This window comes from Erinaceus europaeus, chromosome 2 (genome assembly GCF_950295315.1).
Source record: "Erinaceus europaeus chromosome 2, mEriEur2.1, whole genome shotgun sequence".
NCBI lineage: Eukaryota > Metazoa > Chordata > Mammalia > Eulipotyphla > Erinaceidae > Erinaceus > Erinaceus europaeus.
Genome location: NC_080163.1, coordinates 188,474,171 through 188,499,010, shown reverse-complemented (window position 1 = coordinate 188,499,010; position 24,840 = coordinate 188,474,171). Strand labels below are relative to the sequence as shown.

General features: G+C 54.7%; 2 protein-coding genes across 5 annotated transcripts in view; both read left to right on the top strand.

Moving 5' to 3' along the window:
- Window positions 1-984: 984 nt before the first annotated feature.
- LOC132536818 (latent-transforming growth factor beta-binding protein 4-like) lies at window positions 985-4,578 on the top strand. Its single transcript, XM_060185941.1, has 4 exons — window positions 985-1,221; window positions 3,408-3,466; window positions 3,636-3,777; window positions 4,352-4,578. The coding sequence occupies exons 1-4, from the start codon at window positions 1,079-1,081 to the stop codon at window positions 4,494-4,496; spliced, it is 489 nt and encodes a 162-aa protein (XP_060041924.1). The 5' UTR covers window positions 985-1,078; the 3' UTR covers window positions 4,497-4,578.
- Window positions 4,579-5,681: 1,103 nt separating this feature from the next.
- The window catches only part of LTBP4 (latent transforming growth factor beta binding protein 4), a 32,590-nt gene continuing 13,431 nt past the window's right edge, over window positions 5,682-24,840 (top strand). For 2 of the 4 annotated variants that reach the window (XM_060185940.1, XM_060185937.1), the window contains exons 1-21: window positions 5,682-5,999; window positions 9,487-9,678; window positions 9,847-10,076; window positions 10,163-10,265; window positions 11,057-11,131; window positions 11,211-11,333; window positions 12,071-12,235; window positions 13,215-13,364; window positions 13,489-13,686; window positions 14,147-14,278; window positions 14,373-14,498; window positions 15,012-15,137; window positions 16,550-16,792; window positions 17,982-18,107; window positions 18,206-18,325; window positions 18,712-18,840; window positions 19,017-19,142; window positions 19,444-19,566; window positions 19,762-19,893; window positions 21,519-21,650; window positions 21,730-21,855. In XM_060185940.1, the coding sequence (XP_060041923.1) occupies window positions 5,750-5,999; window positions 9,487-9,678; window positions 9,847-10,076; window positions 10,163-10,265; window positions 11,057-11,131; window positions 11,211-11,333; window positions 12,071-12,235; window positions 13,215-13,364; window positions 13,489-13,686; window positions 14,147-14,278; window positions 14,373-14,498; window positions 15,012-15,137; window positions 16,550-16,792; window positions 17,982-18,107; window positions 18,206-18,325; window positions 18,712-18,840; window positions 19,017-19,142; window positions 19,444-19,566; window positions 19,762-19,893; window positions 21,519-21,650; window positions 21,730-21,855 (3,127 nt within the window). In that variant the 5' untranslated portion in view covers window positions 5,682-5,749. The remainder of the gene's footprint in view (window positions 6,000-9,486; window positions 9,679-9,846; window positions 10,077-10,162; window positions 10,266-11,056; window positions 11,132-11,210; window positions 11,334-12,070; window positions 12,236-13,214; window positions 13,365-13,488; window positions 13,687-14,146; window positions 14,279-14,372; window positions 14,499-15,011; window positions 15,138-16,549; window positions 16,793-17,981; window positions 18,108-18,205; window positions 18,326-18,711; window positions 18,841-19,016; window positions 19,143-19,443; window positions 19,567-19,761; window positions 19,894-21,518; window positions 21,651-21,729; window positions 21,856-24,840) is intronic. The other 2 variants (XM_060185939.1, XM_060185938.1) reach the window with 2 other exon arrangements.

Below are 24,840 nucleotides of genomic sequence, written 5' to 3'. Positions count from 1 at the left end.
AAATATTTATTTCACAGGTGAGAGAGATCAGAGTCCCACTCCAGTACATGTGGTGCAGGGAATCAAACCAAGAACCTCAGCCATACAAGTACAGCTGAGTTATTTCTCCAGCCTACTTTTGGAAACCTTTGTAGAGATTTTATTTATTTATATATTTTATTGTTATTTTACTAAAGTACTACTCAGCTCTGGCCTGTGGTGGTGCTGGGAATTGAACCTGAGATCTTTGGTGCCTCAGGCATTAAAAAATTTTTTTTTGCATAACCATTCATTATGCTACCTCCCCAGCCCTCGTTTATTTATTAGAAAGTGGCACGTGGGATGTCGGGGATCGAACTCAGGACCTCATGTTTGAGAATGCAACATTTGACCTGTTGAATCACCTCCCGGTCCGTTCTCAGGAACATTTACCAACTCATATAGGGAAAGGAGTCTGAAGTTCTCTCTATGCAGCTGGAAAAGAGGGATGTAGGCAGACCCGGAGCCCTTAGAGAGGAAGAGAATTCATGGTCTGAGAACCTCAGAAGACCCAGACCGGGGGAATTAGCTCTCTGCCCCCCACCCCGGACTCCTGAGTGTGTCACCTTTGGGGGCTGCCCACATCTTCACCAGCCGGGAAGCAAATGCTGATGGAATTCTCTAACTGTGCAAGGAGGGGGGAGGCCTGCAGGTGGGAACATAGTTTAGGAGACCTTGCCCCACCGTCTGTACTGCCACTCCTAGCTGCGGGAGGGATCCCCCGCACCTCTACAGTCGGGCGTCTCCTTCACTAGAAGGTCCACAGCACTGGGAATCCCGGACTCCAAAGCCCCCCCGCCGCCTCCTCTCACCCCACCAGCAGGGCACCTGTCCCCCTAGCCCTGCCCCCACTGTCTACCGATTGGCTATCTGGCAACGCCCTCTGGAGGCGGCGCGCTCTGATTGGCTGGAAGTTCGCAGCCCAGGGAGGGCTCAGTGGAGCAAAGGAGACAGTCTGGGGGGGGGGGGGCGGGGGCGGGGGCGGGGCCCGGGTCCTTTGCTACTAGACCCGCTGGACAGACAGACTGTCCGCTTGGAGGCGAACTCCACGCCCGACACGATGCGGCAGCCTGGCTTCAGAGGCCGCCGCCCCTTCCTGCTAGTGCTGCTGCTACCGCTCCTCGCAGCTGCCGCCACCACTGCTTCCACCGTCAGCCCCGGCGAAGCCGTCGAGGTTGCAGGGACCCCAGGCCCACCGGCCGGGTAAGCCCCACTCAGACCCCCTCTTCTGGAGGATTCTCCATCCAATAAGTAGGGTGCCCCGTCAGGACCAGGACATTCTGATTTGAGGGAATATGAACTCACTGCTTCTGAATGAATGGGCCAGACCCCTTGAATTTATGAATGCCTTCCATGGGGGGGGTGTGACAGAAGGATTCTCCTCAGGTGTGATAAAGATGATTATTTTTTTCAGTCTGCAGGGAATTCTAGGGCTTATTCGGAAAAGGGTCTCCATTTATAAGAGGAGTAGGGCTTTTGAGCTTTCCTGGCCTGGGATAATAGATGAGTGGGGCTCTTGAACTGGAATAGGGCTCCCCATATATTTTTTTGGGGGAGGAGGGCTTAAGGATGAGAGTATAGAAGGTTAAGGAGGAACTTTATAAGGCAGTTGAGATGTCCCGGTGTTGTAAGGTTTGGGGGCTCAGGAGTAATTAAAGAGGACATTTGCATTTTTCCAATGTATTAGAAAGGCGCGGACTGGGGTTGGTGGTGGAGGGACTTGTGAGGAGTTGTGCGTGGGTGAGTGGGTGGGTATCTCCGGATTTCTTGAGGTTTGGAGATGCTCTCATTTCCCAGGTTAGAGGACTGGAGGATTAAATGAGGTTCCAGAGACTTCTAGGCGAGAGATCCAAAATATCCTGTGGATTTGGGGTGGGGGGTGTCACAGTCACCCTTCCTGTCTAGGGGTGACGGGATGGAAGGAAACAGTCTGCCTTACCCCTCCACCTCACCCCCGCCCCACTCCCGCGCAGCGTCCCTTAGCCATGCTACAAAGGCCCTGGGCTGCGCTCCCGCCTCGCTCTCTGCGAATGCGTTTAGTAACCCGAGCCGCGCCGGGGGCGGGGCCGGGAAGGGGTTAACCCAGAGAAAAAGGGGGAGGGAGGAAGGCGAAATCCCGGGAACCAGAGGTTCCCACCCTGGCAGCCTCTTCCCCCCCACTGGGCCCCACCCTTCTGGAAAGAGCCGGTGCATTGGACCCCCGCTTCGAGGCATTTCCCTTACCCTAACACTCAGTTTTCTGGGCTCGCCAGTGCGCTTTCATCCCTCGCCCCCCTAAATTTGGGGCTAATGGATTTGTCTGGGGGGCCCCTCGGGTTGCAACGCCCTTGCGCTGGAGTTGAGAATTCCACTCCCCGGAATCTGAGATCCTCTGCGTGCGGAGATTTCTCCAAGAATGAGTCCTTCCCTTCCCGTCTGGTGGGGGGTAACTGAAGCCCTAAAGCCAGGAGACGCTGGCTCCAGGACACACTGCATGGAAGGGCAGGGACAGGCTAGAACTTAACCCATGGGAGTCTCAGTTCTGCATTGTGGCTCCTCCGAAGCCCCCTCCACCTCAGCAGCCTGCAGGACTCACAGTCGAAGGAAGACCGCCCTCTCCTGTAGTTGAGATCTGTGGGCGTGGCGCCACCTGCCGGCCGCTTGTGGGATGACAGCTGAGTCCAAGGGTTGTAACTGGAGGGCGGGGCTCAATAATAACCCAGACAGCTGGGGGGGGTTGCAAGTGCTCTTCGAAATACTCTTTAAAGGGAGTCGGGCGGTAGCGCAGTGGCTTAAGCGCAGGTGGCGCAACGCGCAAGGACCGGCGCAAGGACTGGCGTAAGGATCTCGGTTCGAGCCCCCCCCCCCCCCCCCGCTCCCCACCTGCAGGGGGGTCACTTCACAAGTGGTGAAGCAGGTCTGCAGGTGTCTTTCTCTCCCTCTTCTGTCTTCCTCTCCTTTCTCCATTTCTCTCTGTCCTATCCAACAACAACGACATCAATAACAATAATAACTACAACAATAAAAAACAAGGGCAACAAAAGAGTATAAATAAATAAAAATAAAATAAATACTCTTTTCTTTGAGATTAAAGAATATTAAAATAAAACAAACTTGTCAAGGCTTTATATTACCTTTTGTTCCCTAATAGTATTTAATCACCAAGTACATTTCCAAAGAGAAATGATAAATAGAAAGATTGCTGTGACCTTAAGCTATGGAAAGGCTAAACCAGCTTGTCTCCCATTGTACAGATGGGGAAACTGAAGCATTGGGAGTTCTTACTCAAACTAGTCAGACATCTGTTTTGAGCACCCTCAAGCCTTATCTAGACTTCAGATGTCCAATCTGCCCCCCTCCTTCCTTTGGAGAATTCCAGAGCCCCTGTGACTTGACCTCTTTATTTATAGTGCTGCTGCTTGTCGCTGCTGTCCCAGCCGATCACCCAGGAGAAGCCGCTGCTTCAGAGGTGGGTGCCTCTAAGTAGGGTGCAGGTGAAGGGGGGCAGGAGACAGGAGCACAGGGACTGGAGGGGAGGCTCCCTCCCCAACTCCTCAGCCCAGCTGCTGAATGGAATTCTTTTGGTGGCGAGAGACTTAGTCCCTTCCTCCTTGCTTAGTACCCCGCTGTCTCTGAAGCTCCCTGCAGGGTCCGGAGCTGCCCACTGGCAAACTGTGAGCGTGAAAAGTGTCCGACCTCAGTGTCCCCCGGGCTTCCCAGCCCCAGCCCCAGTCCCAGTGTGCAGAAGAGACAGGTGTCGCTTAACTGGCAGCTGCTGACGTGAGTGTGCACCCCTCCCCCACTCCACTCTCTGCAGGGGAAGCTCAGTTTCACTGTTTTCTACACACCTCCTGAGTCTGTCTCTGCCTCTTTTTCTAACAATCAGTATCTCTTTCTGTTTCTTCTTCTGCGACCAGTTGCAGTCTCTGTCTCTGAGCCTCTCTCTGACTCCATGCCCCTTTCTCTATGTATACTGTACATCTCTGTCACTTTCTGAGTCTTTTACTTCACCTTTCTAATTTGTGCGTGGTGGTGGTGGTGGTGGTGTGTGTATGTGTGTGTGTGTGTGTGTGTGTGTGTGTGAGAGAGAGAGAGAGAGAGAGAGACAGCCCCCCCGTGTCTGTCTTCTCTCCTCTCATCCTTCCTCAGTTCGGTTTCTCTCACCCCTTTATCCATATGTCTCCAAACCTCTAAGAAACAGTTTCAGGCCTGGTCCCCACAAAGGAATTGGGGTGGGGGTGCAGCTATGCTACTGAGAGAGATCTCCTGGAGCATGAGGCTCCTGCCAGAAAAAAAAAAGAGGGGGTCACACTGACTGAGTTGACAACGCTTTTCTCTGCCATCTCCCACCCAGGCTGCAGGAGGCCCAAGCTCTGCTGAGGCGACGGCGGCCCGGCCGGCCCGGTGGCTGGTCGCTGCTGAGAAAGAGGCCCCCACAGCGAGCCCCTGCTGGCCAGGCCCCGGGTAAGAACATCCGCCATTCCTGCGCCAGGGGGTAGGGGAGGCGGGAGGGGGGGTTCCGGGCCAGATAAAGCTGTCTGGTTCCCACGGTCCAGTCGCGGCTTAGTCTCCCCCATTGTAGCTCAGCCCTTCCCCAACACACACGCACACGCACACGCACACGCACACACACACACACACACACCAGGAGTCGGTCTCCTCTAGGGACCGGGGAGGTGAGCCCGGGACAGGACCAGACGCTGGCCAGAGGCGCTGACCCGCGGGGGTGGGGCCGGGAAGCCAGGCGTCCGGGCTCCCCACGGCCAAAGGGGGGGCTGTCCCGGCTCTGCTCACAGCCGAACTCGCCCAGACAACAAAAGCGATTGTGCGGGTTGGCGCCTGCCCGCTCTCCAAGTGCCTAAAACTGCTGGGCTGCAAAAGGCCAAAGCCCCCCCACCCTACTCCCTCTCGGGAGGACACTCCCCCTACCCTCCCTGGGCTTACAACAAGGCCCCCCCCCCCCCAGTATCAACCACGCTCCAACGTCTTCCTCTTGTTGTGGCCTTCAGCCCAGATGTGTCCCCTCCTTCCTAAAGTCTTCCAGATGTGGGTCTCTGGCCAGATGTGAGGACCCTCGCCCACAGCCTCCGTCTACCGTTTCCCTTATTCATGCTGACTTCTACTACCAGGTGTGGGGATCCTGTCCTGATGGGATCCGGACCTCTCAGACGTGCCCCTCCCCACCATCCTCCTCCCCAACCAGCGTCCTGTCTCACGATCCAGACCCCCAAGTCCCGCATGTGCCCGGGCGCACTGCCCGTTCTCTCCCCCAGATGTGTCACCTGGGTTTCCAGATGTGCCATGACAGCCTTCCACCCCACCCTACCCCACTCCTTGGAGCCCCTTTCTTTCTCTGCACCTCAGGTGGAGAATCAGCCTTCAGTCGCCTCCCCTAAAATGGTCCCCACTTCTCTCTTTACTCTTTATGGGTTCAGCCCCATCTGGGGTTTTGGGGGGGGACGCACCCGCCCCCACCTGTTCCCTTCCCCGCCGCTCCCCCGGGAACCCCATTCACTTGTCCGAGCGAGGAGGGGGCAGAGGGGGCGCCCTCCCTCGGAGCGCCCAGGCCGCGCGCCTCTGGCGGAGCGCCCAGCCCCACGCGCCCCCGCGCGGCCGCAGGGGAGGGAGCGGTGCGGAGGGGGGGGGCCTGCGCGGGGGCGCGGCCGCCCTCCCCCGCGGGCGGGCGGGCTGGCTGGCGGGCGCGGCCGGGCCCCTCGGGCGGGCTGGGGCAGCGGAGCGCGGCGCTGCAGCCATGGCGGGCGGCGGGCGGCTGCTCGGGGTGTCGCTGTGGGCGCTGCTGGCGCTGCTCGGGCAGCCACCCGCGCTGGGGCGGCCCCGGGAGCGCCTCCGCGTGCGCTTCACCCCGGCCGTGTGCGGCCTGCGCTGCGTCCACGGGCCCGCCGGCTCCCGCTGTACCCCGATCTGCGCGCCCCGCAACGCCACCAGCGTGGACAGCGGCGCCCCCAACGGGGCGGCCCCGGGGGGATCCGGCTTCCGCGCCTGTGAGTGCGGGGTGGTGGTCCAGCGGGAGGGCTTCTCAGGGGGAGGAGGAAGATGATCCCCGGGGACGGGGCAGACAGCCAACCCCTCCACCCCCCAGAGAGAGGTCTCCTTGGTCCCTGGTGCAGTCGTGCCGAGGAATTCCTGGGATATCTGAGGAATGTGGGAGCCTCAAGCCCCCTGGCTTCTGGGGCATGGGTCCTCAGCAGTTTGCAAGCAATGAGCGTTCTCAGGATCCGTGGGGCTCCACGTGAGGGCACAGAAGCCGGCTTTCAGGTCTTTGAGTCAAAGGAGGGAGGTGTGCCAGACTTGAGGAACCTTGCGCTTTGGCAGAAAGGGGCCCAATTTTGATCTGTTTAGAGACATGGGGAGGGAGGATCTCAAGTATCTGCGTCTGTGGATGGGGAGGATTAGAAAAGTTCAGATGGGAGAATTTTTGAAGTTTCAGTGAGCACCGTTAGTTAATGGGAACACTGCGAAGGACGGAACCCATAAAAGGAAGGGGTTCTGCAGGACCCTGAGCTGTAAGGGTCGCACGTGGTAGAGAACTCTTAACTAGAAGGTCTGGGGAAGGGGCGCCCCCTGGAGGTAAAGAAGACAGGAGGCGGGTTCACATCAGACACCCCACCAAGGAAGTGAAGAGCACCCAAGGCAGTTCAGGTGAGGTGGGGGGGGGTCACCTGTTAGCCCCAGAGTGCAGGAATGGATGGACACTTGGGGTCCTGGGTCTACCTACTCCCACCCCTGGAGGCCCTCTGGAGTAGGGAGAGGGGGGCCCTGGCGCCAAGAACCCAGCCTGGCCCCTCGCCAGCCCAGCCCTGGCCGGGTGTGAGCTCATCTCCTGAGAGAGCCACCCCCCTGCCACTCCCTCTCTCCTCCCCTTCCTCCCTCCTTCCTTCACTCCCTCTGGGCCCAGCCCCAACTCGCCCGTGCCAGGCGCTGTGCCCAGGCGGGTGCCAAGCCCCTGGAGGCACAAGGAGGGGAATAGAAAGGGGGAGGCTGACCTCAGCAGGACCCTGATGTCGACTGCTCCTCATTCTTCTAGGGGCGTGGGATATGGAGTTGGTTGTATGTACCTACCTAGTGATCTGCCCGGGTGTATAAACCCAGTCTGGGGGGGGGGGTTAGGGGGACTACATCTAAGCCAAGAGAAGGTGGAGAAATACCCTAGAACTGGGTAATGTCTTCCCCCCCAGACATGGTCGGATAGCTAGGGCCCCCGAGAGAGATCCTTCCTAATTTGGAATCTTGATTCTTAGTTAAGTCTCTTCTGGGCCTGCCACTTAATAAAGACCCCTGGAGTGCTGATCTGACTTCCCTTCAGATCCTGAGCCTCCCCCTTACCCCTGTCAACAGGCTCCAGAGACCAGCCTCCTCCAGTGAATTTCCCTCCCATGCTTCAGACCCAGTTCCCCCAAACTGTGCCCCTCACCAGGGAACTCTGTAATAATGTCCCTGGCTACTCCTCCCCACTTCCTGGAGAAATCCCAGATTACAAACCCTGTACAGTGATAACTCTGTCTCCTGGCCAAATTCTCTTCCCACAAAAGACTCCCATTTTCTTAAGTTGCCAAGGGAGTCCCATAAGAGATTCCTGTCTCCCCAAGTCCCACTTTTCCAGCTTTCCAGGACCTTCTGACCTGTTGATACCTATCTTGGTCTCAGGCAGCTAATTCTCCAAGGCGACTCTAGGAACTGCTTCCCCTGAGGTAGCCATCAACCTTAATCCTTAATCCCTTATTTGAGAGAGGCAGTTCCTCAATATTCTGGGGCTTCCCAAGACAGTTGAGGCTTTTTTGTACTGGGCACTTCCAGGACTCTCATTTCTCCATCCTGTTTCTCAGCAGCCTCGAACTGGTGATCCTCACCGAGTCCTATTTTCTAGGTAACTCTTTTCCCAAAAGACTCAAGTGCACATCAGTTTCCTCTGAATTAGAGGAAAGTTAGTTCCCCCTTTCCGTCTCAGAAATCACAAACCGTTGTCTTTGGACAGTACTTTGGAGAGTACTGCCCTGGTGCAGTTCAGTGGATTTACCCTTCTAAATTAAGGGTGGGGGGAAAACAGTCTCCAGCTGTGTCTCAGAATCCCACACACGCCTTCTTGTACAGACCCGCCGCTTGCCCTAATCTTCCTCTCAGTGCAGCTGTCTCCAGCTGTTCTGAGCTGTCCCAAGGGAAATAGGGAGGAGGTTCCCTAGCAGGATACGTCTGGACTCCTTTGGCTCCACGGAGCCTGGGCTCCCCAAGGGCCCGGGATTAAGAGCCACCGCCCTACCCCCACCGCACCCCTCTCTTTGTTTACCCAGCCGCACAGCTGGCAGAGCCCCGCCCAGAGGTGGCCTGGGGCCCAGCGAGGACGCGCAAAGGGGAGAGGAGGCGCGTTCCCGCCGGTGGGCCCGCCCTAGCGCTGCCAGAAGAGCAAAGGCAGAGCTAGGAATGGAGCCAGAGGGGAGGTGGGCGGGGCCAGGGAGGAGTAGACGGGGTCAGGGGAGTCCTGGTGGTGAGCGGAGTGGGAGGGGCCTAGGTGAGTGAGGCCGCGCAAATCAGCGTGAGGAAAGAAAAGTGGGCGGGGCTATAGGTCTCAGGTAGCCTGGAGGGGCTGGATGGAGAATCCTGCCAATAGAAAAAGCTGTGGGCGCATAGAGTGAGGGGGGGTGGGGGGAAAACCACAGTAGGTAGGGGGCGGAGGCTAAATTTCCCTGGACCCAATCTGAGGGGGTATGAACGTGCCTGGAAAGCTACGGAGCTCTGTGGGGGGGGGGGGGGAGGGGAAGTGGTGCCAGGCAGTGGCTAAAATGTGATTTTAGTCAATGGAAGGGTCTAGCGCTCCAACTGCGGGACTGGAACCCAGTCAAACCCAGATGGGCCGAGCTAAGCATTAAGACTGGAGCTAGTAGGGACTGGATGGGGTGGGCACAGTGGGCGGGGCTGAAACTAGGGGGACTCCAGTGGGAGGGCAGGGTGACCTAAAAATAAATAAGGAGCCAGAGGGCTTGGTGAACTGACCCAGATATACGGCAGAGTGCTGGCTGTACGACAGGGAAGAGAGTACACAAGACAACTGTAGGCCAAGCTACTTAGAGCTGTCACCCCCCCCCCCCTTAAAAAAAGTATTTTATTTGGGCGGGGGTAGATAGCATAGTGGTTATTGCAAACAGACTCATGCCTGAGGCTCCGAAGTCCCAGGTTCAACCACCCACCACCATAAACCAGAGCTGAGCAGTGTTCTGGTAAAAAGAAAAAGGAGAGTATTTTTTTTCCGTCCTCTGATAGAGGGTGAGCAACAGAGCAAGAGACAGAGACAGTGCAACACTGCTCCACTCCACCGCTTGTGTAGCTTGAACCCGGATCCTTGTGCCAACACCCAGACCCAGAATTGACACTTTCGAGGGTGTAGTTTTAACATTAGGGAGTGAGTTAGCTTGTGGCCCAGGGTTGTTTTTTTTTTTCTTCTCCAATTATGAATGTGTTTGCTTACCCCCTCCCCAGTCCTGTGTCCCTTGATCTGTCACAACGGCGGTGTCTGCGTGAGGCCTGACCGCTGCCTGTGTCCCCCGGACTTCGCTGGCAAGTTCTGCCAGTTGCATTCCTCAGGCGCCAGGCCCCCAGCCCCGGCCATGCCAGGCCTCACCCGCTCTGTGTACACCATGCCAGTGGCCAACCACCGCGATGATGAGCATGGTGAGTGCGGCCTGACCCCTGTGTCCACTGTCTCGCCCCCATCCATCCATCCATCATCCATCCATCCATCCATCCATCCATCCATCCTGCCGCCTTCTCCTGAGCCCTATCCACCCCACCTTCTGGCTGCATGTAAGAACCCCTCTGCCCGCGGTGCGCCCCCTGTAGGCGTGGCGTCCATGGTGAGCGTGCATGTGGAGCACCCGCAGGAGGCATCGGTGGTGGTGCACCAGGTGGAGCGGGTGTCCGGTCCCTGGGAGGAGTCGAACGCCATGGCGGCGGCGCGGGCGGAGGCGGCGGCCCCCTACACGGTGCTGGCCCAGAGCGCGCCGCGGGAGGACGGCTACTCTGATGCCTCGGGCTTCGGCTACTGCTTTCGGGAGCTGCGCGGCAGCCAAGTGAGAGACGGCGGGCGGGTCGGAGGGCGGTGGCGAGGGGCGCGGGCCACCGCCAGGGGGCGCCTTCACTCAACACTTCCCCGCAGTGTGCGTCCCCGCTGCCGGGGCTGCGCACCCAGGACGTGTGCTGCAGAGGGGCCGGCCTAGCTTGGGGCGTCCACGACTGTCAACCGTGCTCGGAGCACTTGGGTAAGCCCCAACTGAGGTGCTCGGAGCTTGGGTGGGGAGGGTGATAAACCCTGACAGTTCATTCTAGCCAAGTCCACCCCTCCCCATTGTGGACTCATTTCTAATGTATGCACATCCACCACCACCCTTACCTTTCTATTAAACGTTCTTTTACTATTTTATTTATTCTCTTATTATTTTATCTGTTTGTTTTACGGGTAGAGACAAAGAAAAACTGAGAGGGGGAGGAGAGCTAGAGAGGGAGAAAAGACGACCAGGAAGTGGCACCTTCGGTAGAGCAGACATATTGCAATGTGCAAGCACCCAGGTTCAGGCCTGGTCCCCACTTACAGGGGGAATGATTCCTGAGTGGTGAAGCAGTGCAGCAGGTGTCTCTCTGTCTCCCTATCTCCCTCCTCTTCCCTCAATTTCTGTCAACAAATAAATACAATAGAATATATTTTAAAGAGAGAGAGAAAAGAAAAGAGACATTTGAAGCACTGAGTCATGGTTCATGAAGCTTCCCCCTCTTAAACGTGGGAGCCCAGGGCTTGAAGCTGGGTCCTTGCACTTGGTGACGTGTGCACTGAACTGGATGCACCACCGACTTCCCACCCTTAAAATATATATACATATATATGTATATGTATATATGTTTCTTTTTTTTTTTTTTTTTTAAGCAGCGCACTGCACCGCTCTGACTTATGGTGGCGGAGAGATTGAATCTGAGACTTTGAAGTTCCCCCCACCAACTTTCTGAGAGTTCCCCCTACCCTCTCCTGCCCCTTCCCACCCCTCTCTTCACTCCACAGGGAGCTCGGACCAGGTGGGAGCCCCAGATGGACCTTGTCCAACTGGCTTTGAAAGAGTTAATGGATCCTGCGAAGGTGAGATGGGGCAGGGCTTGGTTTTAGGAGTGCTGAGCTGCCACCCCCACGGCCACATAACCATCCCTGTTCCTCACAGATGTGGATGAGTGTGCATCAGGTGGACGCTGCCAGCACGGGGAGTGTGCGAACACCCGTGGAGGATACACCTGCGTGTGCCCCGACGGCTTCTTGCTTGACTCCTCCCGCAGGAGCTGCATCTGTGAGCCACCGGGAGGGAGCTGAGGCTGGGTCCTGGGCCCCCCATCCAGACACCACACCATGCCTGGCCCTTTATTTTCCCACTCACCCAGTCACACACACACCCACCTCTGTCTTCCCAGACTCCCAGGTACACCCCCTTCCCCAGGTCACTCTTAGATTCTCCTCAGAACGTTTTACTTAGGTTTTTATACACCCTCGGAATCCTTGGACCTTCTTCAACCCCTCTCAGAACCCCTCAGACCCTGGAGATCCACTGCACACTTTTCTGTTTGTTTGTTTTTATCTCAAGCCTTCCCCCCACTTTTTAAATTGTTGTTGTGGTTATTGTTATTGTTGTTACTGCTGTCATTGTTGTTGGATAGGACAAAGAGAAATGGAGAGAGGAGGGGAAGACAGAGAGGGGGAGAGAAAGATAGACACCTCCAGACCTGCTTCACCACTTGTTAAGCGACCCCCCTGCAGGTGGGGAGCTGGGGGCTTGAACCAGGATCCTTACACTGGTCCTCACGCTTTGAGCCATGTGCGCTTAACCCACTGTGCTACCACCCAAGCCCCCCACTCTTTCAACCCCAGACCATTAGACTCTCCTCAGACCTCTTGGCCCCCTCAGCTCTCCAGACCCCTGTCTGAGCGAGTCTTCATACCCACGGGTTGGTCTCCTCCCTCCCAGCCCACCATATTCTGCCACACGCATTCCCAGCCCCACCTTGGACATTCTCCTTCTCTTTCCCCTAGCCCAGCACGTGATCTCGGAGGCCAAGGGACCCTGCTTCCGGGTGCTCCGCGACGGTGGCTGCTCACTGCCCATTCTGCGCAACATCACCAAGCAGATCTGTTGCTGCAGCCGTGTGGGCAAAGCCTGGGGCCACGGCTGCCAGCTCTGCCCACCATTCGGCTCAGGTGAGCGCTCCTCTGCCCTGATCCCCTGCCCCAAGGAACTCTAGATCTGGAAGCACAGGCTGAGCACTTTAGACCCAGGCATGGGACTTTGCGATTGGTCCAGGGGCCACTTAAGCCAGGCTGTCCATGCCCCCTTCTCTGCCACCCACTGTCCAACTCAGACTGGACACCCTGCCTCCTGTCCCCTGAAAATGCCCCTAGCCTGGCTTCCACCAAGCCTTGATATAAGCTGGCTGCCCAATTCTGTCCCCAAATCAAGGTCCCTGCTCCTGACATCCTGCCCCCAACTCCTAAGCAAGTTAGCTTCTGCCAAAAGCCAAACCCCCTTGACCTTCTGAGTCTAATCCCAATAGATCCCAAGCCCGACTATCAGCCCTCAACCCCATCCAAAATAAGGGCGAACATCCTTACGCCACTCTTAGTCTATTTCATTTTTTTTAGTTTTGTCTTTTAATATTTTATTTATTTACTTACTAAACAGAAACAGAGAAATCTTGAGGGAAGAGTAAGATAAGGAAAGAGAAAGAGAAACACCTGCAGACCTGCCTCATTGCTAGTGAAAATTCCCTCTGAGGGTAGAGACTAGGAACTTCAACTTGGGTACTTGTGCCACCACCTGGCCCCAAGAAGTCCCATTTATAAAAAATGATTTATCTGTTAATGGAGGTGGGGGTGGGGAGAGAGAACCAGAGCATCAGTCTGGCACATGTGACATTAAGGACTGAACTTGGAACCTCATATTTGAGAATGCAATGCTTTATCCTCTAGGTTGCCTCTCTGGCCACTCTTGGTGTGCCCTATGATTTGACTAAGTTACCACTCCACCCTAGCATCCAACCCAAACCCCTGATACACTACCAGGCCAAGCCCAGCTCCAACCCAAGCTAGACTCCCCCCACTCCCACTCCTTCCCCTCCCCACATTCTCTCCTGTGTTCCTGCTGTCTCTATGGCCCTCTCTTTCCCTTTCCTATTTCCAGAGGGTTTTCGTGAGATCTGTCCAGCAGGCCCCGGATACCACTACTCAGCTTCTGACCTCCGCTACAACACCAGGCCCTTGGGCCAAGACCCTCCACGAGTCTCCCTCAGCCAGCCCCGTGCTCCACCCTCCACCTCTAGGCCACCCACAGGTGAGCTGGCTTCTGGAGGTGGGGAGGAGGTGTCATGTCCAAGGGGTTGTCTCAGCCCCATGGACAAAGAGGAGTGAGGACATACAATCCAGGTCTCCACTCACTGCTACCCATCCTTCACTAGGCTTTCTGCCCACCCGTCACCCAGAGTCTAGGCCTGAGCCTGAGCATCGGCCTGAGTCTAGAACTGGGCGCCGGCCAGAGATCCGGCCTGAAAGTAGATCGGAACCCAGGCCTGAGCGCCTGCCAGACACCCGACCCAGCTCTGAGCGTCCCCGGCCCAGCATCCCAGCCTGGATTGGCCCTGAGATCCCTGAATCAGGTGATCAGTAGCAGGAAGCAAAGGCCTTATCAGGGGTTCTAAGAGAAGACTTAAGATGGAACAAATAGGGAGGAAAAAACGGGGAGAAAGTATAGGTGTGAAGGTCTGGGTGATGGCGACTACCTCAGGAACTGGATGTGGGCAGACCTAGGCTCAAGCTCTATCTATCCATTGGACAAAGATCATTTAACCTTTCCTCCCTAAAATGATGTCATTGTGAGGAGGTGGTGTGCTGTCTCCCTGAAGAGTCTGGCACATAGTAAGTGTTCAGTTAATGCTCATGTTAAACAAATGACTTTCATAGTATTCCAAAACGGAGACTTTGGAGTGGCGCTAGTGGTTGTTGTTGGGGGGAGTGTTGTCTGACAGAGAAGCTGTTGAGAAAGAGCATCCCTCTGATTGTGGAGAGGGAGGTGACAGGTTTGGTGGAGCCCTGACTGACTGCTTCCCCCCATCCCAGGCTCCTCTCCAGGCGTGTGTCAACGCAATCCCCAGATCTGCGGCTCCGGACGCTGCATCCCTCGGGCCAGCGGCTACACCTGTGTCTGTGACTCGGGTTTTCGGCTCAGCCCTCAGGGCACACACTGCCTGGGTAAGCCCAGAGGGCCTGGAGATTGCTGGCAGGGCAGGGGACATTAGTCTCAGCCCTGAATCATCTCCTGACCAGGCCTCCTCCCTGCCCTTAGATGTGGATGAATGTCGCCTTGTACCACCGCCCTGTGCTCCCGGCCTATGCGAAAACACCCCAGGCAGCTACCGATGCGTGTGTGGCCCGGGCTTCCAGGCCGGCCGTCGGGGGACCGAGTGCCTGGGTGAGAGATTCACACCACTACAGCAGCCAACCCTGGCCTCCCTGTCTGGGCTGGGCCTGCTCTCTGCCCCACCTCTCCAGCCCCTCCCCGCCCCTCCCATATTTAGACTGCCCCCCTCCAGGCCCCACCCTTACCCATTCAGCCTTCCCTGGCCCTGGCCTTATCCCTGTCTTTTTAACAGCCATCCCTATCCAGACCCCTGATTCCCACCCTTCCACACACTCGCCACACTCCCAAACCCTCCCTCGCTCCAGCCTTCTCTTGACTCGATCCCCTGACCCCCCCCCCCCAGCTTCCCTGCCCGCCCTTGTCCAGCTTACTCACTCCCCTCCACCCTTCCACTTCTTGCCTGGCCGGGTCCCCAGCTCTGGTCAAGCCCTCCCGTCTGGAGCTCCGCCTTTGCTTTCAACCTCGCGGTGAAAGAACTGGGCTGGCTCCACCTTCCCAGACGTCTGGGCGGGCGGAGGGAGGCGGTGTCTGTCCCGATGTCAGCCGCGTGTTTGGTGCCCGCAGACGTGAACGAGTGCCACCGCGTGCCTCCGCCGTGTGACCGCGGGCGCTGCGAGAACACACCAGGCAGCTTCCTGTGTGTGTGCCCGGCGGGGTACCAGGCTGCGCCCCACGGAGCCAGCTGCCAGGGTGAGAGGGTGTGTGTGTGTGTGTGTTGAGGGGGAGGGGCTAGAGCTCTGTGTGTGTGTGTGTGTGTGTGTTGAGGGGGAGGGGCTAGAGCTGTGTGTGTGTGTGTGTTGAGGGGGAGGGGCTAGAGCTCTGTGTGTGTGTGTTGAGGGGGAGGGGCTAGAGCTGTGTGTGTGTGTGTGTTGAAGGGGAGGGGCTAGAGGTGTGTGTGTTGAGGGGGAGGGGCTAGAGCTCTGTGTGTGTGTGTGTGTGTTGAGGGGGAGGGGCTAGAGCCGCATTCATGCAGCATGCGAGCCGGCGCCCCAGGAGGAGGGAGGGAGCTGCTGGGAGGAGGAGGCCAGACTCTGGGGAGTTGACAGGGAGGGAGAAGCCAAAGGCTGGGAAGCAGAAAGTCCGTATCTTGTGACTGAGCTGTCAGTGATGGCTGAAGGGGGGCTAGAAAGACCACAGCAGAGCTGGGGAAACAGCAAAGTGGTTTTGCAAAGACTCATGCCTGAGACTCTGAGGTCCCAGGTTTAATCCCACCATAAGTCAGAGCTGAGCAATAATTTTGCTGCCTATGTGCATCTAATCAACACCCTGTTACCTCACACATACAGAGTCATAACTGCGTGGGGAGGGATTTATAAAGAGGAATATGGGAGTCGGGCGGTAGTGCAGCGGGTTAAGCTCATGTGGCACAAAGCGCAAGGACCACAAGGATCCCGGTTCGAGCCTCCTGCTCCCCACCTGCAGGGGAGTCGCTTCACAGGTGGCGAAGCAGGTCTCCAGGTGTCTGTCTTACTCTCCCTCCTCTGTCTTCCCCTCCTCTCTCCATTTCTCTCTGTCCTATCCAACAATGAACAACATCAACAACAACAATAATAACCACAACAAGGCTACAACAACAAGGGCAACAAAAGGGGGGGGGGCGGAATAGCCTCCAGGAGCAGTGGATTCATGGTGCAGGCACTGAGCCCCAACAGTAACCCTGGAGGCAAAAAAAAAAAAAAGACAGAGGGAAGGGGAGGATGAGTGATGGCAGAGGACAGGATGATGGAGGGTGGAAGGTCACAGTGTTGGAGGTAGGTCACAGAGGCAGAGTGGAGCATGGGGGGATGAAAGAGTTCTTTGTGGACTGGGGAGATAGCATAATGGTTATGCAAAAAGACTTTGATGCCTGAGGCCCCAAAGTTCCAGGTTCAGTTTCCAGAACCACCATAAGCCAGAGCTGAGCAGTGATGTGGTAAAGAAAGGAAAGAAAAGAAGAGGCTTGGGGACACAGCATAATGGTTTTACAAAAGACTCATGCCTGAGGCTCTGAAGTCTTAGGTTGAGTCTCCAGAAACACCATAAGCCAGAGCTGAGTAGTGCTCTAGTCACTGTCTCTCACTTAAATAAAGAATCATGACCCCTTGCCCCTTGTTCCCCTGCAGATGTGGATGAGTGTGCTCAGAGCCCAGGCCTGTGTGGCCGTGGGGTCTGTGAGAACCTGCCTGGCTCTTTCCGCTGTGTTTGCCCGGTTGGCTTCCGGGGCTCAGCATGTGAGGAAGATGTGGATGAGTGTGCCCAGGACCCCCCGCCCTGTGGGCCAGGCCGCTGCGACAACACAGCTGGTTCCTACCACTGTGCTTGTCCTGCTGGCTTCCGCTCCCGAGGCTCCGGGGCCCCCTGTCAAGGTGAGGATGCTCCACCTCGGTGTTCTGTGGGGCTGGAAAGAGATCTGATAGGGAGCAGAGAGGTGGCGGGCTCAGTGAGGGAGAAGAGTGAGGGGATTGGAAGAAGTCTGACTCTAGAGTCTTCCTGAGCTGGAGAGATAGCGTGATCATTATGCAAACAGACCTTCCTGCCTGTGACTCTGGGGTCCCTGGTTCAATCTTCCTCAACACTGTAAGTCAGAACTGGGTAGTGCTCTGGTTTAAAAAAGCAAGAAAAAAGTGTCTTCTCCCTTTTTCAAAATATACAGGTGCTCTCCACTTTTCTCCCCTTTTTGTTCTTTTCATTTTTTATTGTGATTAGTAGTAGGCTACAAGATTGTAAGATTACAGTACACACACACACTCACACACACATCAAGATTTATTGGGGGGAAGATAGCATAATTGTTATGAAAAGTTTTTATGCGTGAGGCTTCAGAGCTCCAGGTTCAGTCCCCAGCATCACCATATGCCAGAGCTAAGCAGTGCTCTGGTTAAAAAATAATAAAGAATAGTAAAAATTGTGTTTATTGGGGGGAGGCAGCAGGTTAAGAGCACATGGCGTGAAGCCCAAGGACTAGCATAAGGATCCCAGTCGGAGGCCCCAGCTCCCCACCTGCGGGGGGGGGGGGGGGGGTCACTTCACAAGTGGTGAAGCAGGTCTGAAGGTGTCAATCTTTCTCTCCCCCTCTCTGTCTTCCCCTCCTCTCTCAATTTCCCTCTATCCAACAACAACAGCATTAACAACAATAACAACAAGGGCAGCAAAATGGGAAAAATGGCCAACAGGAGCAATGGATTTGTAGTGCAGGCCCCAACCCTGGAGGCAAAAAAAAAAAAGTATTTATTAATGAGAAACAAGAGAGAATCAAAGTACCACTTTGGCACATGCAATGCTGGGGACTGAACTTGGGACATCATATGCCTGAGAGTCCAATGCTCCTCTTCCCTCTCTGGGTGAAGTGCTCGAGGGGCTCTGAGGACTGGATACCACTGAGACAAGGAAGGCAGCTTGGAAGGAGGTGGCAAGCTGGCCTCCCCCAGCAGCTGAAAAGAGACCACCAACCAGGCAAACAGGAAGGGAGAGAGGGAGCAGCCTGGTGGAGATTGGAATGTGGAGGAGTGGGATGGGCCCCTCACTCAATCCCCTGGTCCCTGCTTCCCCAACCAGATGTGGATGAGTGTGCCCGGAGCCCCACACCCTGTGCCTACGGACGGTGTGAGAACACGGAAGGCAGCTTCCAGTGTGTCTGCCCCACGGGCTTCCAACCCAACTCCTCTGGCACTGAGTGCGAGGGTGAGGCAGGGGAGGGAGGGAGGGACAGAGGGAGGACTATGGTGGGGTGGGGAGTGTCTTGGGCAGTCTTCAAGGCAGTCTTCTTCCCTGCTTCCCAGATGTGGATGAGTGTGAGAACCACCTGGCTTGTCCTGGCCAGGAATGTGTGAACTCCCCTGGCTCCTTCCAGTGCAGGGCCTGTCCTGCTGGTTACCACCTGCACCACGGCCGCTGTACTGGTGAGACAGGGCCCTGTGACCTTGGATTTGCATCATGGCCCCTGACCCAGAGCACACCCCAGACCTATGATCCCTCAGGCACCAACTGTGACTCTTGACTCAGGCTGCAATTTCTAAAGGAGGTCACGACCCTTGACCCTGGGTATGATATTTTGACTCTGTGACCTATGAAACCCTCACCTTGATTGTGATATTGGACCCAGCTATGACCCCTGCCGAAATCCCTTGACCTTCAGTCGATGTGACCTTCCTGAATGTGACCTGTGACCTTTGAACTGGGACATTTGACTTAATCATAACTCCAACCCCAGACATTTCCACCCCGCTGTCCTAAGGGCATGGTCAGGTGTAACCCTGAACCCTTTCTGAAATCCGGGTTCCCACAGACGTGGACGAATGCAGTTCGGAAGCCTCCTGCGGCCCCCATGGCCAGTGCACTAACACCGAGGGCTCCTACCGTTGTAGCTGCGCACCTGGCTACCGAGCGCCGACAGATCACTCAGGGCCCTGCTCAGGTGAAAGGGGGCCCTGCACAGGCCAGTTCTGGGGGGTTGGGGAGCAGGTGGATTGAGGGACTGTGGGTGGAGCTTAGGAACCTGTCCTGGGTGGTGGGTTGCCCAGGTTCTGTGTGGGCAGGGCCTAGACCTGAGGGCCTTGGTGACCCCACAGCCCTATTTCCCTCCTACACTAGACGTGAACGAGTGTCTGGAGGGCGACTTTTGCTTCCCCCACGGAGAGTGCCTCAACACCGACGGCTCCTATGCCTGCACTTGTGCCCCTGGCTACCGGCCCGGACCCCGTGGAGCCTCTTGTCTTGGTCTGTAGACCCCAAAGCTAGGCCTGGCCTGGGAAAGAGAGAGCTTATGCCAGGCCTAAAATGACAAAGGAGGGAGAAATGGGAGAGGGTCTGAATTTTGTGAGGGGGGGTTTTGTGGATTCCCCCTTCTGTCAGAGAGGGGCGTGGCTGGTATGGAAAGTGGGCGGGGCCCAGACATCATTGATTGTGGATGGGGCGGGGCTTAAAGTTTTTGGAGGCGGAGCCAGAGGTCTAGGGGCGTGGCCTGGGATGTTAAGCGGAGGCGGAAGGGGCAGTGCTTTCTCCGCACTCCACCCCACAGATGTGGATGAGTGCAGCGAGGAGGATCTGTGTCAGGGCGGCATCTGCACCAACACTGATGGCTCCTTCGAGTGCGTCTGTCCCCCCGGACACCGCGTCGGTCTAGACCTCGCCTCCTGCCAGGGTGAGAGGCCCCACCGGCTCCACCGTTCATCACCCCCTCCGCCCCTCCGCAGTCGCCTTTCCTCCTCCTCCAATTCCCCGCTTGGCCTTAGAATCTCCCTTTCCGTCCTGCTATGCGTCCTTGGCCCGGTCTCCCTTCCATGCCACCCCCCAACCTGCCGCCACCCCGCCCCTGACTCCCCACCTCGCCCCTCAGACGTGGATGAGTGCCGCGAGCGGGGCCCGGCCCTGTGCGGAGCCCAGCGTTGTGAGAACTCCCCCGGCTCCTACCGCTGTGTCCGAGACTGTGACCCCGGTTACCACGCGGGCCCTGAGGGCACCTGTGACGGTGAGCCAGCGCCCGCCACCCCCCTTGCAGCTCCCCCTTGGAACTGCAGAGGGCACCCTGCTTCCCAGTTTGGGCGGGAGGGAAGGGACCTTCGACCAGTGCACCTGACCAGTGAGTGAGAGGCCTGGTTTCCGGAGGGCAGTGCACAGACCAGGTTACTCTCCGTAACAGTAACACCACTAGTCTCCTCTCCCCACTTCCAACTGGCAGGTGCTTTGAAACTCAGTTTCTGCCTCTTCTGTCCCCTGCTCTTGAGTGTCTTCTTCCCACCCTTCCCTGCCCTCCATGCCCTGCCTTCAGTCTCACCCCATCTCTGCTATATTCCTGGCTTCCCCACTACTCCACTCTCCAGCGATCATCACCAGGCTTCATCAGAAACAAACAACCCACAAACATGCCCTACTGGAGTTGACATGGGGTGGGGGAGTTAATGACAGACAATGAGTTTGTAAATGTATCCCAGAGTCATTCAGCACTTCTGTGTTTGGAGCCTCTACTCTTCACCACTTTGGGGACAGTGAGGAAGTCCCTGTGTTCTAGGGAGGTGACAGATGAATATAATATAATATCTAGTTTCTGCAAAAAATGAAACAGGATAAGAGGATGACCAGGTAATGGAGGGAGGGAGACCAGGAGGGCTTGACTGAATCATTGAGTGCAATGGAGAGGAGGGGAAGACAGAGAGAGGGAGGGAAAGACAGCCACCTGCAGACCTGCTTCACCACTTGTGAAGCGACTCCCCTACAGGTGGGGAGCCGGGGGCTCGAACCAGGATCCTTACACCAGTCCTTGCAGTTTGTGCCACGTGTGCTTAACCAGCTGTGCTGCCACCCAATTCCCTATATCTATCTTTCTATCATCTATCTATTTTTATCTCTCCCTCTCTATGTCTATCCCATATATAAATGAATAAAGTATTCAAAAGAAAGAAAGAAAAGAAAGGAGAACTTAGTAGATGGCAAGGATAATAGCATAATGGTTATACAGAGTCTCTCATTCCTGAGGTTCTAAAGTCCCAAGTTCAGTCACCTGCACCACCACAAGGCAGAGATGAGCAGCACTCTGGGAAATAAAATAATAATAATAACTTTCTTCTTCTTTTCCTTTTTTTTTTCTTTTTTGGCCTCCAGGTTATCAGTGCCTGCACTATGAATCCACTGCTCCTGGAGGCTATTTATTTTCCCTTTTGTTGACCTTTTTTTCTTCTTTTTATCATTGTTGTGGTTATTATTATTTGTTATGGCTGCCGTTGTTGGGTAGGACAGAGAGAAATGGAGAGAGGAGGGGAAGACAAAGATGGGGAGAGAAAGATAGAGAACTGTAGACCTGACTCACCATTTGTGAAGAGACCCCATTGCAGGTGGGGAGCCAGGGTCTCAAACCAGGATCCTTATACTAGTCCTTGCGCTTTGCTCCATGTGCACTTAACCTGCTGCGCTACCGCCTGACCCCCTTTTTTCCATTTTTTATGATGGTGGGGTTAATGATTTATAGTAGATACAGTTGTTGGACTTTCATGGATCTTTAGAAGCTCAGAATCCTAGAATGCCTGATGTATAAAGATCTGGAAGCACTGTCTGGAACCTGTGACTCCAGTTCCCTGTCCCCTGTTCTCACTCCTGCAGATGTGGACGAGTGCCAGGAATATGGAACAGTGATCTGTGGAGCCCAGCGCTGTGAGAACACCCCTGGCTCCTACCGATGCGTGCCGGCCTGTGACCCTGGCTACCAGCCCACACCTGGAGGCGGATGCCAGGGTATTTGTCCATTGGGCACTGAGGGAGATGTGGAGGTCTCATGGTGCACCAGTGTAGCTTGACTGTCTGATGGTTGCAGATCTGGATGAATGCCGGAACCGGTCCTTCTGCGGTGCCCATGCTGTGTGCCAAAACCTGCCTGGCTCCTTCCAGTGCCTCTGTGACCAGGGTTACGAGGGGGCGAGGGACGGGCGTCATTGCGTGGGTACGGGGCTCTGGGGATGGGAAGATGAGGGTGGGGAAGAGGTTGGTCAGGCCCTGCTCCACTGGAGAGATCTGGATAAACTATGTGAAGGTCAGAATTCCGGAGCTTAAATCTTGGCTTATAAATATCATTTCCATGGCAGTCAGGGTGGTTCTGATGGTAAGCAACTGTCAGTTTATTCCTTCATGTAATATATCATGGGGGTGGTTAGGTAATACATTTGGGCTGAGGAGATAATTCACCGGGGAAGGCATCTGCTTTGCCATGTAGGACTCAGGTTCAATTATTGTCACCCATGGCCCTGGGGGAAGCTTTAATGCTGTGGTTTCTCTTCACTTCACTCCTTTTGAAAGTTTAATTTAAAATTTACTTTAAAAAAAAATTATTTATTTTTGTTGCCCTTGTTGTTTTTATCATTGTTGTGGTTATTATTATTGTTGTTATTGATGTTGTTGTTGCTGGATAGGACAGAGAAAAATGGAGAGAGGAGAGGAAGACAAAGATGGGGTGAGAAAGATAGACGCCTGCAGACCTGCTTCACGGCCTGTGAAGCGACTCCCCTGCAGGTGGGGAGCCGGGGGCTCAAACCGGGATCCTTAGACTGGTCCTCGAGTTTTGTGCCATGTGCACTTAACTGACTGTGCTACTGCCTGACCCCCTACTGTTGTTTTTATTGCCACCAAGGTTATCACTGATACTCAGTACTTGCATGAGAAATCCTCTACTGCCAGCAGCCTTTCCTCTCCCTTCCTTCCTTCCTTCCTTCCTTTTTTTCTCCCTTCCTTCCTTCCTTCATTTCTTTCTTTTTTGACAGAGAATTTAAGAGGGAAGGGGAAGGTAGAAAGGTAGAAAAAGAGGGGGAGTCGGGCGGTAGCATAACGGGTTAAGCTCACGTGGCTCGAAGCGCATAAGGATCTGGGTTCGAGCCCCCGGCTCCCCACCTGCAGGGGAGTCGCTTCACAGGCGGTGACGCAGGTCTGCAGGTGTCTATCTTTCTCTCCCCTTCTCTGTCTTCCCCTCCTCTCTCCATTTCTCTCTGTCCTATCCAACAATGACGACAACAATAATGACTACAGCAACAATAAAAATAACAAGGGCAACAAAAGGGAAAAGAAAAGAAAAGAAAAAAAATCTTTAAGAAAAAGAGGGCAGGGGTAGATAGCATAATGGTTATGCAAAAAGACTCATGCCTGAAGCTCCTAAGTCCTAGGTTCAGTCCCCAGCACCATTATAAGCCAGAGCTGAGCAGCGCTCTGGGGGGAAAAAAAAGTAAGAAAAAAAGTGTGGGGGGGGCAGGCAGTGGTGCACCTGGTTAATTACACACATTACAGTGCACAAGGATCCAGGTTTAAGCCCTTGGTCCCTACCTGCAGGGGGAAAGCTTCACAAGTGATGAAGCTGGGCTATGTTTCTGTGTCTCTCCCTCCCCTCTCACTTTTTCTCTTTTTAAAAAAGTCAGAAAAAGAGAGACACCTACATCCCCCTGCTTACCACTCACAAAGCTTCCTCTCTGCAGGTCCTTGTATATAAGGTGTGTGCACTCTACTGGGTATGTCACTGCCTAGCCTCCCTTATCTCTTTGTATCTGAGAAAAGGTGGGGGGGATCAAGAGCAGCAAAACCCCTGTGATGACAATAAATAATATACACAGAAAGTGTGTGGTATAGGCTGACAAAAACATTCCCCCTAGTACTTTTTAAAAATTAAAAAAAAATTTTATTTACTTTATTTACTTTCCCTTTTGTTTCCCCCCAGTATTTAAAAAATATTTATTAATTGGGGGCCGGGTTAAGCACACATGGCGCAAAGCACAAGGACTGATGTAAGGATCCCGGTTCGAGCCCCTTGCTCCCCACCTGCAGGGGCTTGCTTCACAGGGGGTGAAGCAGGTCTACAGGTGTCTATCTTTCTCTCCCTTTCTCTGTTTTCCCCTCTTCTCTTGATATCTCTCTGTCCTATCCAATAACAATGACAACAATAACAACAATACTAATAACAACAATAAACAACAAGGGCAACAAAAGGGAAAAAAGTAGCTTCCAGGAGCAAAAAAGAAAAATTTATTAATTTTTAAATGGGAGAGAGAGAGAGAGAACCAGAGCATCACTCTGGTACATGCTATGCTGGAGACTGAAATCAGGACCTCATGCTCCCAAGTCCAATGTTTTATCTACTGTGTCACCCACCTCATAGGTCAGTGCTTCATTATTTTATTATGTTCATTACTATTATTTTAGTTTTTATCTAAGCACTGCTTAGCTCTGGCTTATGGTGGGATTGAGAATTAAACCTGGGACTTTGGAACATTAGGCATGAAAGTTATTTGCATTACCATCATCCTTTCCCCTAGCCCGATTTTTAAAAGTTTATTTATTAATTTTAGAGACACAGGGAGAGAGAAAGAGAGACCGCAGCACTAAAGCTTCTTTCAATGTGGTGGAGGCCAGGCTCGAACCTGGGTCGAGCACATAGCAAAGCAGATCCAGCTGTTCCTAGGTGCAGGAATGGTAGCAAGCCTAGTTAGCTCAGTTTCCCTCTCTCAGCCTTGCTTTCCTCTGATACATTTATTTTCAAGCAGATTCCTTTCACAGCAAACCAAGTAACCCTAGCACCTCTGGGCTCATATCCTCAGTTTTGGCAACTTTTCAGTTTAAAGGGAGTGGGGGAGAGGTGGCCAAATAGCTCACTTAGATAGTGCGCTGCTTTGCCATGTGTGCAAACCAGGTTTGATCCCAGCCCCTATTGCACTGAAGGAAGCTTTGGTGCTGTGGTCTCTTTCACTCTCTCTCTCTCTCTCTGCCTCTCTACCTCTTTATCTCTATCTCAAAACAAAACAAAAACAATCAAAGGGGAGGCTCTTTTGAATTTATTTATGAGAGAGAGGAGGAAAGAGAAGCAGAGCATCATTCTGGCACATGCAATGTCAGGGATCGAACTTGGGACCTCACAGGTTCTTCAAGTTCAATGCTTTACTCACTGTGCCAC